This window comes from Arachis hypogaea, chromosome 5 (assembly GCF_003086295.3).
Source record: "Arachis hypogaea cultivar Tifrunner chromosome 5, arahy.Tifrunner.gnm2.J5K5, whole genome shotgun sequence".
In the NCBI taxonomy this organism is placed as follows: Eukaryota; Viridiplantae; Streptophyta; class Magnoliopsida; order Fabales; family Fabaceae; genus Arachis; species Arachis hypogaea.
Genome location: NC_092040.1, coordinates 115,494,099 through 115,512,401, shown reverse-complemented (window position 1 = coordinate 115,512,401; position 18,303 = coordinate 115,494,099). Strand labels below are relative to the sequence as shown.

General features: G+C 28.2%; 2 protein-coding genes across 2 annotated transcripts; both read right to left on the bottom strand.

Annotated features, from left to right (window-relative positions):
• Positions 1-10,555: 10,555 nt before the first annotated feature.
• On the bottom strand, positions 10,556-12,434 carry LOC112803121 (uncharacterized). Its single transcript, XM_025846612.3, has one exon. The coding sequence runs from the start codon at positions 12,014-12,016 to the stop codon at positions 10,883-10,885; it is 1,134 nt and encodes a 377-aa protein (XP_025702397.1). The 5' UTR covers positions 12,017-12,434; the 3' UTR covers positions 10,556-10,882.
• Positions 12,435-13,289: 855 nt separating this feature from the next.
• LOC112803120 (WPP domain-interacting protein 2) lies at positions 13,290-17,272 on the bottom strand. The gene is made up of 3 exons (XM_025846611.3): positions 16,926-17,272; positions 15,653-16,669; positions 13,290-14,292 (listed from the first exon to the last, which is right to left on the bottom strand). The coding sequence occupies exons 2-3, from the start codon at positions 16,641-16,643 to the stop codon at positions 13,550-13,552; spliced, it is 1,734 nt and encodes a 577-aa protein (XP_025702396.1). The 5' UTR covers positions 16,644-16,669; positions 16,926-17,272; the 3' UTR covers positions 13,290-13,549.
• Between the last annotated feature and the right edge of the window lie 1,031 nt (positions 17,273-18,303).

Sequence of the window (18,303 nt, the reverse complement as noted above, 5' to 3'; positions counted from 1 at the left end):
ATTTTATTTGTTATATTTTCGACAGCTAATAATGAAATTAAAGAAAAAAGAAGCTAAGTCATACATATTTACTATTTAGAATTTTTTTTTTCACAATTATATATTTTGAATTTGTTTTTATCAATTATAATAATAATAATTAATCATTTTTTTATTTTTAATTAAATAAAAAATACACAAATTTTTTGTATTAATTAATTTAAATCTTATAGCAAAATATTAATTCAAATCATACATTTATAATCAAACAATTCAAACATTTATAATCAAACTGTTTATACCTGACTATACTGAACCTTAGTATAATGAAACACAGTAGACATATATTAATCAAACAAAATTGCTAACATGACAGTCAAATTCAGTAGTCAAAATTCAATAAAAAATTTATACAATCAATTCTTTTTCCGTCTACGGTATTTTCGTCTATTATATGTGATTTTTATTTTTTTATCGGATTGGATACTCAATTTTTGAATCTTTTTTTTCAAAGGATGGGGTACTCAAATTTGTAAATGGACTAAGTTGGGAAGCTGCTAGTCTTCTTTCTCTTTTTGGTTTCACCTCCTTCGGGATATTCAAAGGTTCCTTCTCTTTTCTTTGTCTTTTTGGTTTCGGTTCCTTCTTTTTTTCTTTGAATATCGTGAAACCAAAAAGACAAAGGTTTCTTCTCTTTTTCATAACTCGCTGCTAGCTCCAAAATTTCAGTTTTGAGATCATTTTGTTGGAATGGGAGCATTTTTCATCATAATATTCTTCCTTAATTTAGCACAATTCTCCTGTTATTCAAATCAAATCATACATACAAAACAAATTCAACAACCAAATTCAGTAAACCTTTATAATCAAAGACTCTGGTCAAATATATCACTGAACTTAGACATAATCAAACTTGAAAAAAAAAAATCAAACTCAACAGTTAAATCCAGCAAGCTAAATCCAATGAAATTTTAACAAACAATGCACGTTTTAGAAAGAACTTATATTAGTCGATTTTGACATGACTTTGGATGGTCCCACAATTTCATCCATTTCATGACATACACACCACAATCAAAGCCATTTGATTGTTTGGGCAAGTCCACATATTCAAATTTTGGAGTTGAGGGAGTTCGATCCGCAATTCCTAACAAGTTGTAAAGATACTTTACCTATTAAAAAAGACCATGAAATTGTTAAAGTTATATGGTAATCAAATATCAAGACCTAAATAAAAGTTGTTATAACAAAATAAACTTACAACATATTTATCTAAAAGCTGCCGAGTAGCAGGCTCAGAGGTGTATATTGAGTCGAGCACGTATAATGTATGTAATAATATTTATCCACAAAAAATGTCTCTAATATAATACATAAATTTAATTTTAAATTTAGTTTTTATTATTTTATTTTATTTTATTTTTTATTTTTTTAGACAAATACTCTGTATATATTTAATATTACCTTCGTACATTTTAATCAATCAAAAAATACATTTTTTATCTTTAAGTACTCTTTACGTACTCTTTTAATTTTATTTGTTATATTTTCGGCAGCTAATAATGAAATTAAAGAAAAAGGAAGCTAAGTCATACATATTTACTATTTAGAATTTTTTTTTCACAATTATATATTTTAAATTTGTTTTTATCAATTATAATAATAATAATTAATCATTTTTTTATTTTTAATTAAATAAAAAATACACAAATTTTTTGTATGTACTCTTGATGTACTCTCAATTTTATTAAGTATCAATTATTTACATGATTGAACAAATATTTATTTTCAGCAGAAATATTTTTTTTAACAAATTGAAATCTTTCACATACAAAAAAATTTAATACTATAAAATATTTTGTAACAAAATAAAATTAAAACAACAATTTAAATACAAAATATTAAAACAAATAAATTCGAATATATAGAATGAATGAAATCTTGAAATAAATCCAAATAAATAAACTTACATTAAAGTAAATATTAAAATTCCTAAATTTCGTTTTACTCATCTATTATGTGTAAGTGTTTATATTTAAAAAAATAATAATTGATTATTCATCATCGACTTTTCTTAGTAAATTCATGAATCTGAGGCATGTATTTTTTTAAATTTTTTTTAAAAATTTTAATTTATGAGCAAATAACTTAAAATTAAAAAGTAACCACTTAAACAAATAATAATAATTTATGATTTAAAAGAGTAATCTGTAAATAATTTAAAATTAGAAAAATAACAAACTAAGTAAATAACTTAAAATTTAAAAAATAATCACCTAAGTAAAATAACTTAAAATTTAAAAATAACAACCTAAGCAAAACAATTTAAGCAAATAACTTAAATTTAAAAAGTAACAACCTCTTTTAAATTCGATTCCTTATTGTTATGTTTTAAAAGGACATTTTGTTTCCGTTTTCAAATTTAAGCTCTTATTGTTTTGCTTTTGAACTTGTTTTTTACTACTACTTACTTCTTATTGTTTTGTTATTATTTTTAAATTGTTGATTTCATTATTAAACAATTGTCTTAATTTTGAAATAATTTATAAATAACTTTGTTTAAATTAGTTCAATAATATTAAGATTTAAATATCTAACTATCTTGCTAATAAACTCAAAAACTAAATCTTTATTGATATCTAACAACTGAACTAAATAATTTATTATATTTTTTTAAATTAGTTCAATAATATTAAGATTTAAATATATAACTATCTTGCTAATAAACTCAAAAACTAAATCCTTATTATTATCTAACAACCTAACCAAATAATTTATTAATTTATAAATAAAATTACAAAAATTTCTAATAACGACATTTAAGCAAATAATCTCGAAACTCAACATATGAGCGCTACGTCGGCAAAAAGTCTTCTCATTTATATTTGGTCTAGATGAAAGATTATTTCAAATTTAGAATGTAACAACTTAAGCAAATAATAAATTATAATTATAATTTATAAATAATATTTTAAAAACTTTTAGTGATGACACATAAACAAATTATTAGTTCAACAATATTAAAAAATTAAATATCCAACAACCTAAAATAACATGTTTAAAGATTCAAAAGGTAACAATTTAAGCAAATAATAAATTATAATTTATAAATAAAATTTTAAAAATTTATAGTGACGACACTTAAGCAAATAAATTCACAAACTCAATTTATAAGCGCCATGTCAGCATAAGAACTCCCTATTTATATTGCTATAAAGATAAAGATAAATATAAAGATAAAGATGTGCTTATGAAATGTGTAATATAATATAAAAATATATATTTTTTAAAATAAAAAATATTTGATTTATTTTATTTATTTAAAAAATCTATTAAACATTTTACTGAGAGAATTGCCATAATACTCCAAATTAGTTTTTTAGATATTTTTGGTCGAAAAGTTTAATTATAAATATATTTTAATCACAAAATATTTTATTTTATTAGATAAATGAGTTCTAATGTCAAATTCTAGTAAAAAATATTTAACAAATTAATATCAATTTATATTTAAAAAATATCAAAAAATTTAAAAATTATAAAAAAATTGTAAATTATGATTATTATTTATATTTTAATATTAGCGTGCCAATGATAATATTTTACATAAAAAGATAGAAAAAAGAGATAACAAAATTTTTTTAACAAATTAAAATCTTTCAAGGGGCGAAAAGAAAGTTTAATATTCCAAAAATATTCATAACAAAATAAGTTGAAATAACAATTAAAAAAATGAGAATAAACTTCTAAAATAAATTCAAATGCCTAAATTTATAAAAATAAATATATCATTACTCATCGATTTCTAATTCAATAATATTGTACTTGGTAGATTTGCCATCCTTTTCAAAAAAATTTTCACTCTTAATTCCAGTAACATATCCAATAATAACTTAACCAAATAATAATACAAAATTATTATTGTTACATGAAAAATAATTGAATAATTATTATTGTTATTACGTAAAAATTAATCCGCACTTAGTTATAAATCATAATAATTATGTGAATTTATTAGCTTAGGAATAAATTTAATTTAAAATAAATGTAAATTATTTTTTTTAAATTTTAGTTTATGAATAAATAATTTAAAATTAAAAAATAACAACTTAAGCAAATAATAATAATTTATGATTTAAAAGAATAATATGCAAATATTTGAAAATTAAAAAAAAAATCTAAGCAAAATAACCTAAGCAAATAACTTAAATTTAAAAAGTAACAATCTAAACAAATAATAATTTATAATTTATAGATAAAATTTAAAAAATTTCTAATGACGACACCTAAGCAAATAACTTAAAATTTAAAAAATAACAACCTAAACAAATAAAATATAATTCTAAAAATTTCTAGTAACACTCCTAAGCAAATAAATTCCTAAACTCAACGCATGAGCATCACGTTAGCATGAGAGTTCCCTATTTGTATTACTATAAATTAATAAATAAATTAAAATTAAAAAAATAATCACCTAAGCAAAATAACTTAAAATCTAAAAAGTAACATCCTAAGCAAATAATTTAAATTTAAAAAATAATAACCTAAGTAAATAATAATTTATAATTTATAATTAAAATTTTAAAAATTTCTAGTGATGACACATAAGCAAATAATTAGTTCAATAATATTAAAAACTAAATACCTAACAATCTAAGAAAGTATATTTAAAAATTTAAAAAGTAACAACCTAAATAAATAATGTCATAATTTATAAATAAAATTTTAAAAATTTCTAATGATGACATCTAAACAAATAAACGACACATCAATAAATACTAAAAGATTTCTTCATTTATATTACTATAAAGATAAAAGATTTGAATAAAAAAGAGTGGTAGCTACAAGTCCACAACCGAAACAAAGCACTTATTCAATGTGTCCCCCACTCCTCCATCAGACCATCACCATTCACCACGTATCTTATCTTAAACACAGCGACGGAGAAAGCAGCAACACATTCTGTGTTGGTGATGATATTAACGAATGCAGCTCATATCAGTTTTTAATTCAAAATGATACTAAAACTTATTAATTTGTATTTGTCTCTAATTTTTGTGTTCCACCCTTTCTGAACACGAAGGGCCATGATAGAGAAAGAACACAATCTCTTTCAGTGGAGGCCATTTTAACTATACCTGGACAAAAAATTAAATAACAAAAGAGACTATTCTTTGTTTTTTCTGTTATTTATGATATTCACGGTATTAATATTTTTTTAATCCAGATACACAAATAATTTCATCTACCATGGACAACTATAACTAAATTATTTAATTTCTTCTTGCTGAAAACTTTTCCAAGCATGCACGGAGTGATAGTTAAGAAATTCTCCTTATATATACATACCAATTCTAGTGCATGTCATCGCATGTTGAAATCCCTCATCAGTGTCTTGCGGGTTTCTCTTGATAATATATACTCTGATCTTTTTCATGCTCAATTATCTATCCCTAATAATCTCTACATTATTTTGTGATTGATAATAATGAAGAAAAGACAAAAGATGTTCCCTGTAATAATGATTCTAGAAAAATAATTAAGAATGAGCCCTGTATAAGAATTGCAATGGACTTTATACATGCATGTGTTGCATGAGTACGGTGTGTAACCGTGTTCTGTTCAATATTAAAGATGTCTCCATAATAAGCACGAAGCATTTGCAGAAAGAACCACGAAACCAATATAGATGGTTGTTTCAGGTGAACGATTATATTTATGTTAAGGAAAAGTATAGGTAGACAATGAAAATATTAAACAATATAAATAATAGATATATCAAATATTTATTTAACTAGTGTGCGGATGATTATTTTAATATTAAAATTTAAATAATTAATTTAAAAGTGTATTATATTTTTATTTAATTCGTGGTTGTTTATGTTGTTTAAAATAGTCATTAGCATTTCCCCGTATGTTAATTAGTTGACTGGTGAGGGTGAGGGAGGTTTGTGCAATTCGTTGTTTCTTTAATGGATAATAGGCCAGGTCGCTAGGTGGTGTATTTCAAGCCATATAAAATATATATTTATTGAGCTATGATTTCAAGATATTTGTATAAACATATTACGTCATATATATATATATTCGAACATCTAGCTCATAATAAAAACATGTTATTATATATGATGTCACCTGTTTATTATTAGTCATACAAACTTTTGTGTGTATGAATCTCAATTATTTTATTTTAAGAATGGTTTATAATGATTAAAAAAAAATGAAAAATAGAATGAACATATATATGTGGTCATATCAATATCATTATTGTTATATACATACCGTACTTAACAGTAGTAACAACTAACAAGATTTGTGGCAAACGAACGATGCTATTTTAGGGTGGGTCACAGATAATATGGTGATTACACGTTAACACTTGTTCTACTTTGCAATTGGACTTGGGACAACGACAACAAACGAGGCAGACACATCAAGCAATCACAATATTAGTGTGATAATAATAGAATTATTATTTGTGTATAACTGTATACCGTAGCTTCTATGCATCATCTTCTTCAGTAATTTTAAAGCAGGCAATAATTAGAGGTTGCACTCAACAATGCTGCCGACACTAATGCTGTAAATAGTACATGATATATATAATTTGTCCACCAAGTTAATAAGTTATTGGCCGTCGGAGATTCAAATTCTTGCATGTAATTTATTTGTCGCCAATAAACTTTTAAATAGAATTTTGATTTGGAATAAGTTTAGTCTTTAACCAATTAAATGAAGTTAAGAATATTGTAAAAAATAAAAAAAAAATTATTGGCGGTAAAATAATTACACACTACGATTTTAGTCTTTAAAATATGTCTAAAATTTTTTTTCATTTTCAATTTCGTTTTTATATAAAATCATCTCTAAAATTTAATTTAATTTTAAAAAATTTCTTTTGGATATGTGTGTATTTTTTTATAGATTTTTCTCTTTTTATTTTATTGTATTTATGGCAATATTTTTTTCTAATAGGATAGACATGTTTCTAGAAATCTGAAAACTTGAAAATAACTAGTGTTTTAAAAAATGATGAAAATTGAAAATAGTAAAATTATTCTAAAAATAGAATAATAATGAAATTATTTTGAAGTGGTATATATATAGTATTCCTATCGGGGTCTGTTTTCCTCTATATATATATATATATATATATGTTAAGTTGGTGGTGTTGACAGTGGTGGTGGCCATTGTTAGTGAGCAAAGATAAGACGGGGAAGGAGACGAGTATACTCATTCAATTTTCCCAAAAGTTGGACCACTAAGGTCCATAGATTCTTTGTCCCACCAAATTAACGAATGCTCCAAAAATGAATTATTTGAGTGAGTGAGTGAGTGAGTGAGAAATAAAGAAAGGAAGAAAACATCATCATAATACGATACTCAAATTATATCCTTGTTATTTGGATGCATATAATATGCAGGGTCGTCAATTCATGGTCATAATATCTATAATGAATTATTAAATTATTGCATGTCGTTGCAATAAATTAACACCTATTTAATATTGTTAAACTCGCATATTTATTAAAATAACATTTTGATTTTAGTTAAAATATAATCACTTTATTTTTTAATTTATTATTTTTTAAAATGATATATATAGTTCAATATATATATTTTGAATCAAATAAATAATATGTATCACCTAATGAATAAATAAAATAAAACTAAAATTTACTTTTGGAGCATGAACCTAAATACCTAATATTGATTTCTCTTTTTCTATATATTATTAAGAGAAATATTAAAAAATTAAGTAAAATTTATTATTTTTGTTCAGTAATTAATTATTAATGTTTAACGGTATAAATTAAAATATGTAATTAAATTATTAGACTAAAAAAAATTAAAGTAATAACTAAAAATATTAGTAAAAAATAATAATTTTTGAGAAAATTCCACTCCCCTGTCCTGCGAGATGCTAAAATGACACTCTCCTCCCCTCTATTTTATAAATATACATTTTCCTCCTTTCTAACTTTTAAAAAATCTCTTTTTTAATCCATTTTAAACTTTTTGTGTTAACTAATGTTAACTTTATCCATTTTATAAAAAAAATAAATTATTTTTAAAAAAAAAACCCATTAACAAAAATTTTATTTTTTATCATTAAATTTTGCTTACCAAAATACAATTTAATAAATTATTCTTTTATTGATTAAATTGTATTTTTAAAAAATTTTAATAATTATATTTTTTTCAAAAATACCCTTTAATAATTTTTTAATTATTAAATTATAATTTTACCAAAATTTTCGTTAATAATTTTTTTATATTTTACTATTAATTTTTCAATATCTATATATATTATTTTAACATTAAATAAAAAATTTTAGTAATATTATTTTTTAATATCAATATATATTAATTGTTATACATATTAACAGTAGTAAAATTTTTTTATTTAATGTTAAAATAATATATATTGATATCGAAAAATTAATAGTAAAATATAAAAATAATTGTTAACAAAAAATTTGGTAAAATCATAATTTAATAATTAAAAAATTATTGAAAGGTAGGTATCTTGGAAAAAAATAATTTAATTATTAATTTTTTTAAAAGTATTTTGATAAAAATACAATTCAATCAATAATTTTTTTTTATTAAAGTATATTTTGGTAAGCAAAATTTAATGATAAAAAATAAAATTTTTACTAATGGGTATTTTTTCAAAAATTAATTTATTTTTTCTTAAAAAATGGATAAAGTTAATATTAATTAACACAAAAAATTTAAAATGAATTAAAGAAAAAATTTTCTAAAAGTTAGAAGAAAGGATAATGTACATTTATAAAATAAAAAAAAAGAGAGTATCATTTTAGTATTTTGTAGAGGAGGGGAGTGAAATTTTCTCATAATTTTTTGTTGATTTTTTGAACTTTATTCTATTATTAATTTGGTAAGGCTTCCGGATTCGATTGGAATATACCGAAATCGTGTGAACACTAATTAAGAACTGAGTTTATAATCTTGAAAACTTCATTATAAGCCACAATTTCTTAAGCCCGATATAATTATCTAGGTAATCATTGCATTTGGATTAAGTACTTTATATAAAAGAACCTAGTGTTATTGCAAAAGAATTTACTCAATTTAGTACAATAATATTTGTGCGTAGTTACTGTAAAATAAATGACAAAATGCCTTTTAATTTAATTTTTGTTACATACTTACGTCGATCTACAAGCTTAGTTACTTCAGTTTTCTTTTTCCTTAATTTTCAGCTTATAATATTTTATCTAAACACAGCACATTCCTTAACACAATTTTCTTTTTTTGTTTGAAAAAGTATGAGGGGACAATAGTCTTAGGCTTGGTTTGGTAAAACTTTTTGAAGATGTGCTTGTGCTTTTTAAAAGCTCAAACTCCTCATTTTGTGTTTGGTAAATCAAAAAGATCATGTGCTTATGCTTGCAGCTTTTAAAAGATCGGGGTACTTTTAAAAGCACCTAGGATAGAGCTTTTCAAAGTTGGCTTGTGTTTTTCAAAATTTAAAAGTCTAATATAATCTCATATGTTAACTAATTTTCAAATTTAATGTTTACATTTATGTTTATTATAGTATTTTTAAATTTTAAAAGCTATTTTACCAAACACAATTGATGTTGCTTATGTTTATTAAAAGTTGTTTTTTATTTGATTTACCAAACATAAATGCTACAATTTTTAAAAAGCCATCTTTTAAAAGTTAACTTTTATAAACTACTTTTAAAAAGTAAAAGCTTTACCAAACTAAGCCTTATTGTATAATACATACAATGAGAGTTTAATTAAAATTAAAATTAAATTATAGGTAATTATTTAATTTTAAATGTTTTCTAATTTAAAATTTAAAACAAATTAAAATTATCGTGAATCAAACAACAAACTCCATCTCTCCATCTGTTTTTCTTATTTTTTTGGATATAAGATGCTGCATGCTGACATGTTCTTCATTATATAATTATAGCGCATTCCTTTAACATCAATTTTAATATATTACATTTTCGTAATTTCTATAAACATCCTAATTATTATGTTATGTCCAAATATGTCTCTCTCAATTTTTAGTGTGATTATCACAATTAATATTATCAAAAACTAATTGCTTGCTACAGGCACGCAATAATAAGGGATCCAAATTACATATTTAGCTTAACCTATATAAAATAAATTTATTGTAACTATATATCCTTTAAATATTATCTTTTTTTTCCATTTGTAAAGAAGAAAAAAATAATAAATAAATATTTTTTTTAAATAATTCATACGTAAAAATAGTTATTTAAATTAAGAAAAAATCTAGAGAATCAATTAGAATAGAACATAAACTAATTTAAGCCAATTTTTTTATATTTTTAATTTTGAAATTTAAAAATATAGAATAGTAGAGAGTTATTTTTTTTATAACAAATATTCTATTTTTTAACTAGTTGATTTTAATTGGCTACCTCTTAATTAATTCTCTAACGAAACTGATTAAAAATTGAATTTCAAAGAATAAGTAGCATTTTTCATGCGCTGAACATATTTTTATGGGGTTAGAATTTAGAAATAGTGTAGCTAATAAATTAAACAAAATCAACCAACAAGATCTCAACATAATCATTTTATTTATAATAAATTAGGAGTACACAAAGCACCATATTTTACTCCTTAACTTCACTGACCTTACGTCTATAGAGAGAGAGAGAGAGATGCTTATGTGTTCTTGGCCACAGAATTGTAGAGAGAATTGAAATGAAGTAACCAAGAATAACATACGAGAAGAAAACTAAGCATGCATGCATGCAATAGATAAGGACGAAACTGGAGAGACCACTTATTTATTATGAGATATGTACATATATATAGTTGAGTTATATATGCCTAGCTTGTTGCATGCATATTATTATGTTGGTGGTTCATTCAATTCGCTTTAATTCGGAGTGCCATAAGGAGCCTTAAATGGTGAGTTGTTTGGTGACTCATAAATAGGTGCTTTGTTGAGTGGCGAGTTGTTTGGTGACTTAAGAGTAGGTGATGGTGTCTTGTTTGGAGACTCAAAAACAGGTGATGGTGTCTTGTTTGGTGACTCAAAAATCGGTGCCTTGTTGAATGGTGAGTTGTTTGGAGACTTGAAAGCAGGTGACGGCGAGTTGCTTGGAGATTTGAAAACAGGTGATGGTGTTTTGTTTGGTGACTCAAAAACAGGTGACGGTGTCTTGTTTGGCGACTCAAAAACAGGTGCCTTGTTGAATGGTGAGTTGTTTGGAGACTTAAAAGTAGGTGATGGTGAGTTGCTTGGAGATTTGAAAACAGGTGATGGTGTTTTGTTTGGTGACTCAAAAACAGGTGACGGTGTCTTGTTTGGCGACTCAAAAATAGGTGCCTTGTTCAATGGTGAGTTGTTTGGAGACTTGAAAGTAGGTGATGGTGAGTTGCTTGGAGATTTGACAACAGGTGATGGTGTTTTGTCTGGTGACTCAAAAACAGGTGCCTTGTTCAATGGTGAGTTGTTTGGAGACTTAAAAGTAGGTGATGGTGAGTTGCTTGGAGATTTGAAAACAGGTGATGGTGTCTTGTTTGGTGACTCAAAAACAGGTGATGGTGAATTGTTTGGTGATTCATAAATAGGTGATGGTGTCTTGTTTGGAGATTCGAAAACAGGTGATGGCGAATTGTTTGGAGACTTGAAAACAGGTGATGGTGTCTTGTTTGGTGACTCAAAAACAGGTGATGGTGTCTTGTTTGGCGACTCAAAAATAGGTGCCTTTTTCAATGGTGAGTTGTTTGGAGACTTGAAAGTAGGTGATGGTGAGTTACTTGGAGACTTGAAAACAGGTGATGGTGTCTTGTTTGGTGATTCAAAAACAGGTGATGGGGAGTTGTTTGGAGATTTAAAAACAGGTGATGGTGTGTCATTTGGTGACTCATGAACAGGTACTGCAGGAACCCTAGCAAACCCTTGTGGGCTTAGGATCAGAGCTCCAAAGAGCAGCACTAGAAAAGATAAGGAGGAAGCCATCTTAGCTAGTGATGAGTAATAAGTGAAGAGTGATGAGTGATGCATATAACAGAGAGCAGAGACCCCTTTATATAGTAGTTGGGAGACTCACTTAACGGTGCTAGCAGGTGCAGGGTCTCATTCATCTTATTTATGATTTTATTGGAACCAAATATGGTGAGGACACCTCACATATAAACCAATAATGCTAGATACGCACAGATTTTCTATATCCTGTATTTGTATATGTCATATGTGATGAGAAATGCTTGGTTCTTAACATAAAAAGAAAGATGCTTATTATACAAGGGATTAAAGCTGCTTTAAGGAAACTCTCACTTACATATTGAAATTGCTGTTTTTTTTTTTGGATATTTATTTTATAATCATTAATCAAATTATGACAACAAAATCAGTTTAGATTAATTTAAAGCTGTCTTATTCTGTATTCATATTCAGTAATTATCAGCATAATAATAATAATAATAAACATTATATACATAAAATTTAAATATTAAATAAAATAAGATTATTTTAAATTATTGCCTTTCTCGTATTACTGTATTATAATTTTCACACTTTTACATTCTTTTAAAGAAATGTTTTTAAATTAAATTGTGTCTAAATTAAATACCAAATTGGGTGTATAAATAATATTATGCATTTTTTTTTATCAACAAAACTAAATCTTTTTACACACACTACATGAGTTCATTTAAGGGCTCATTTTTCCTCTCATAGGACTTGAACCCGGATACAGCTACTTGCGAGGCAGTAGATCCTGCCACTAGCACCAAGCCTCAGCTGCAATATCATGTGTTTCAGTCATATCATATCCGACAAGGAGGTTCCCGGCCTGTTATGAAACTAACTGCTCTTGTTCTATGTTCTTCAAAAATCAATTCAGTTAACAAACTCTTATTTTTGTATGATTAACGCACTCTATAAAGCAGTAATAAGCCTTCCAACCCAAAATAAAAAAGTAGTAATAAACCTGCAACATAACTCTTATTTGTAAACGCTGTATGACTCACTCTAAATTGCATTATTTCTCCATTTAGTAATTAAGAAAATATTCAGCTCTTAAGTTAAAAAGTGATCAAAGTACGTGTACCTTGCTCCCTTGTTTTAGATCAGAGATTATACACATCTACATAAATTCAGTGTTGACTCTATTGTTAAATAGAAAACTATTTCCAGTTCTAGGCGCCATCACATAAATGTATCCTCCAATATAAAGTTGAATTACTGTTCGACAAGCAATGGATGTTTCAACTTTCAATCATCAACGAGCATATGCATGTCATAACACTATAATTTACAAGTATACCATATTATAGATCCACCAAGTATTTTAAAATGCATAAAACATCAAAAAATTCTTACATAGCAACTGTCTTTCACTTTCGCATGTCTCAACCAAAAATTACAATGAAAAAATTATGGCGGTGAACAAATAATACCAATACAAGGTGAGCAAAACCCTACCCAGAAAAAAAATTCAAAAGAAGGGTTATTTTTTTATATAACAATGAAATTTTACATTCAAATATCAGCAAGAAACCTGAGAATGCACAAACTGAACCTAACTTTGCTGACTCATGTTGGTACAATCACCTCAGAACTGAAAGATAACTGTGACACAAAAACCCAAAAGAACAACACTAACAACATGAATTGTACGAAAAGACAAAATGTAACCTTACACACTCTCTTCTGAAGCACAAAAGACTCCTCAACTACTAAACTATCACCCTTTTCCAACTCTTCTGCTTTCTTCTTTAACACTGAAGCCCTGTTCTCTGCCTCTACCACCTCGTTGAGAACCTGTGCTTGATTTTCAGAGAGCTTTTCTTGTTCTTCAAGTAATGTACGTTGACAATCTGCCTTGGACTTCAAGTTTTGCATCACCTTTGTGATGGCCAGGTATTCAACTTCAGCTTCAATCTTCTGTAGAAAAAGGCCCTCGAGCTCGCACTCTTCCTCTCTGCGTTTTTCCTCTGAAATACCAATGGTGCTAGCAGATTCTTCCTTAGGAGACCTACCACTATTTAGGGCGTTTTCAAGCTCAGCAATCCTGGAATCCTTCAGTGCAAGCATGCCCTGTAATCCCTCCAACTTGCTTTCCAAAATATTTACATTTTGAGTCAGGCTCAATACCTCAAGTTCCAAGGAACTTGTAGCAGTCTGCTTAGCTTCTGCTGCATCAGATTGACCAGATAAGTATGGCTTATGAAGTCCTGCATCAAGAAGTGTGGTGCCAGCAGATGCACTGCTACACTTGGTTGAGTCATCATCTGGTGAGACAACTTCAATCTCCATCTCTTTCAATTTCAGGACTTCTGCAAGTATACAAGTATATATTGGTATCAGCACTGCCATAATGCTTTCAACTTGGTTCTTCCACAGAAAATCTCTACTACAGAAAACAAAGGAATTTAAGTATAATAGTTTTTGTTTTATTTATTTATTCTTTCTTTTTTCAAAAAAGGTTCCTTATGTGAATCAACCAATCAGCATTATCAAGCACCAAAAAAAAAACCCAACCTAGGGGAAAGCAGCAGAAACCTTTTAAGAGACTAATTTTCTATTGGTCACTCTATCAATCAGCCAACACAGAGATACTACACATGCGTGCAACAGTCTCAAATCTAATACGGTTGCATTATCACATTAATAAAAAATTGTTTTGGGAGAGATGAAACTTAAACGGAGTTGAAATAAAGAGGGGGCGGGGGTGAGACCTAAGGAAACAAAAAACTGCTAATTAAGACTAATGTCAAACCCAATTTAGGAGGCAGCATGTAAACAATATCATAAAAATTTGCAATCAGTGTTTCAAAGTTTATAACGTAAAAACTTCAACAGTTGCTATAAGTTGAAATACAATTTTCTTTCACGAATGAAAATCCTTTCTACAATGAGTCTCTAAAAAAGTAGGGACCTGATGGAACCAAAGGGAACTGGTTGAACAAAAACGACCGAACAAGTTAGCCTGGTTGGCAAAATAAAAAGAATTGATTTTAATGCACGATCAGAGTTCAATAATTTTATACGAACATCCAACCAAATACTCTGAAAGAAGTTTTTGGGTAAAGAAGCAAGGAAGGGAGAGAAAGAGTTGATATGGGGGTATGGGTATATTTCGAAAATTAAAGTATTTGACAGGGGCAATTTTGATATTTCAATTTTGAATGCCAAATTTATGAGAATGGAATTGCAATACAGACCTATTTTGGTCTGATTTAGTTTAGGCTTCAACGTGGGAATTAGAATTCTCGCAAGAATTGAAATTCATGTTGTTGTGTTCCAAACTATCAAAATGAATTATATTTCCAAAATGAATTCAATTCTCATGGTGTTTCAAACACAATGCTATACTAACAATGCATCAAAATTCATACCAATAAAAAGCTTAAAAACATAATATTTAAATTGATATGAGGATCAAACCAAACCAAACCAAACCAAACAACTTTATAATTCAGTTCAAGGACTGGTACCGATAATGTTAGTAGCTATATTTACTTGCAATTTGAATATAGGAGCAGAATTCAATGGACAAGAAGACAGCTAATTAGCTGATATCTTATCTCACGTAATTTTCATGAGAATTATAAAACTAATAAATACAGCAGTCTAGTTGCATAAGAGATTCACCCATAAAAGAAGTTCAACTTATCAAGAAGAAAGAGGACAAACCTTCTTCAAGTGCTTCCTGGATAGCCTGAAGGCTACTTATAGACCCAATTAAGGGATCTTCATTGGTTGAAGAATGGTTGTTCACACTTTTTTCTTCTGTAGCATCCCATGACGAATTTGTAGCTATGTTCTCTTCATCTTCACCCATGTTTTTGTTGCCACACCTGCTTTGAACACCTCCAGAGAAATGTTCATTGGCGTGAACGCCTTCACTAGTATTACCATCATCCTGACCAGTGGGCCTACCACTATGTTCTCCATAACCATTACTAGTAACTGTAAAGTAGCCTTGCTTAAAGTTGGAGCTTCTTGAATCGGATTCCACACTAGAAACAGAATTTTCCTTTTCCATTTTAACTTTTCCACCTCCTCCGGGTTTCTTATTGCTTTCGACCCTTGCATTTCCTTGTTGAACCCGTTGAGTCAAGTTGGCTAAATTCTTTAAATTAACATTCTTGCTTCGGCTCTTTTCATACTTCAACTTGGGCTCACTAGCTGCCGTTGAAGACTTGCTACTGCGATCCTCGCTATTCTCCGAATCAGTCCCAACAGCAAAACCAGAGCCAACTGCATATCTAGAATCAGGACTAGAACCAGGGATCGAATAGACATCAGAAAACCCAGGATTTTCAAACATATTTGGAGACCCATCACTCTTTTCCTTAACATCACGCATTTCATTCAAATTGTTACCGCCAGACAAGCCCCTCTTGAGGACTTTACTTGAATCCACACTCACATTCGGATCCTTAACAACGTTCCTCCTAATTCTCCTCCATTTCCTCAATCCAAACCCCTTTGTTGGCGTCACTTTGGGATTCACAGCTTCTTCACAAGCCACTTGGACAACCGTTCCCGGTTGATCCGCTTTCTCAGTGTTAGCATCAGAATTTCCATCACCGAATCCAGAGGAACCTTCATCCTTAGTCCCGTTCTCAATTCCATCATGAGTCACTTCATTTTCTTCCACAGATTCACTTCCCAAATCCATAACCAATTCCAATCCTTCCGCTAAATCTGATCGTAAAGATCAAACCATATTTAGGCCCATGAATTAATTGCAATTGCAACAGTTGCAATTGAAGCTATAAATCAAATTAATATGTCGAACTATACAACGAGTGAAATGAAAAAGGAGTGCACATATCCAAAAGAGAAAAAAGTAGATTTTATTTTTGGGATAGAAATGAAAAAGAAAAAAAAAGGAGTATGAAAAGGTGGAATGAGTGTAATAGAGAGAAAGAAAATACGATCTATGATTTAGAGTAATTACCTTCATAAATGATGCCCTGGCAATGGGCATGGAAACCCTAAAATTTGGGACTTTGATGGATTTGCAGTTTTATAGGCAGAGAAAGGGATCAAGAACGCGAATGGAAATTACAATGATACATCATACATATACATACAATACTGTTTTGCAATAATAATAATAATAATAACAATAATAATAACACAAATTGTAAAGACAGATACTATTGGATAGGGAACGTGGGCCAGATGGAGTTGTAACCCGCTCTCTCATCATACCATGTGCCACTGCTCACCACCTCATTCATCAACTCTTTCTATGTGTATCTCTCTTCATTCCGTGGTAATTTTGTAATTTATGTCATGGGTAATAGTTCAACTCTTACCGTCTTATGTTATAGGAAGCATTTCAAGTGTCCTGGGAGTACCGGTGCACCAGTTGTTTTAACCGTTGATTTGAATTATAAAAAATATATATAATATATATTAATTCAGATCAACGGTTAAAATAATTGGTGCACCGGTATTCCCTGATGCACTTGAAATGTTTCCTATGTTATAAACCTCTCACTTTAGAGGAGTTTAATCTGATTAAACTATTACTTTTTCAATTTATTAATCTCCTAGTTTTTTTCATGCTTCTGCCTTCACTATATCTTTTTTTTTTTTTGTCAGAACCTTCGCTATATCTTGATTCATATTTCATACTTTGTTTTCTTTTTGGAGGTGGAGTAAACGAGACTCCGGATCCAATCCAGTCCATGGAGATGGGTCTATTTTCCTTTTCGGCCCAACCAGCCCATCTTTTTTTTTTCTATTTTGTCCAACCAATTAACTAGTACATCAAGAAAAGGTTATTCACTTTTTTCCCCAAACATGTCGAAATGTACTTTAAGTAAAATCCTATACTACTATAACAGTAACACTGCAGTTATAGAGAGAAAGATCTTTGAACAAGACAAAATGGTGGTACTTTTATTATTTGTTTATTTGATGGAACGAAATGTGAAGTAGCTTTATATTAAATTTCTAAATCCCTCACCTTGTATTGTGAAGATATAGAATCATCTCGTCCTTCTCTTTAAGGGCTGCCTGTCACGGCCTTGGATACACTCCAACGCTACCGTGCCGGCACTCGGACTTACTCAACCTCTTGAGCTAAGACCAAGTCAGCCTAACCCTCAATACTTAGCAAGAAAGCTAAGAACACAAGAGAACACAAGAGAAAGGAAGCTTTAGTGGAAAGAACACTTTATTACTCAAGTGTTGGTTACAAATGATTCACACACCCAAACTCTAACTCTTACCCCTATTTATAGCCATCCACCTCCTCAATGGATGGTTAGGATTAAATCTAATCAACGGTCCAGATTAATCATCCAGAACCTTCTTTACAACTA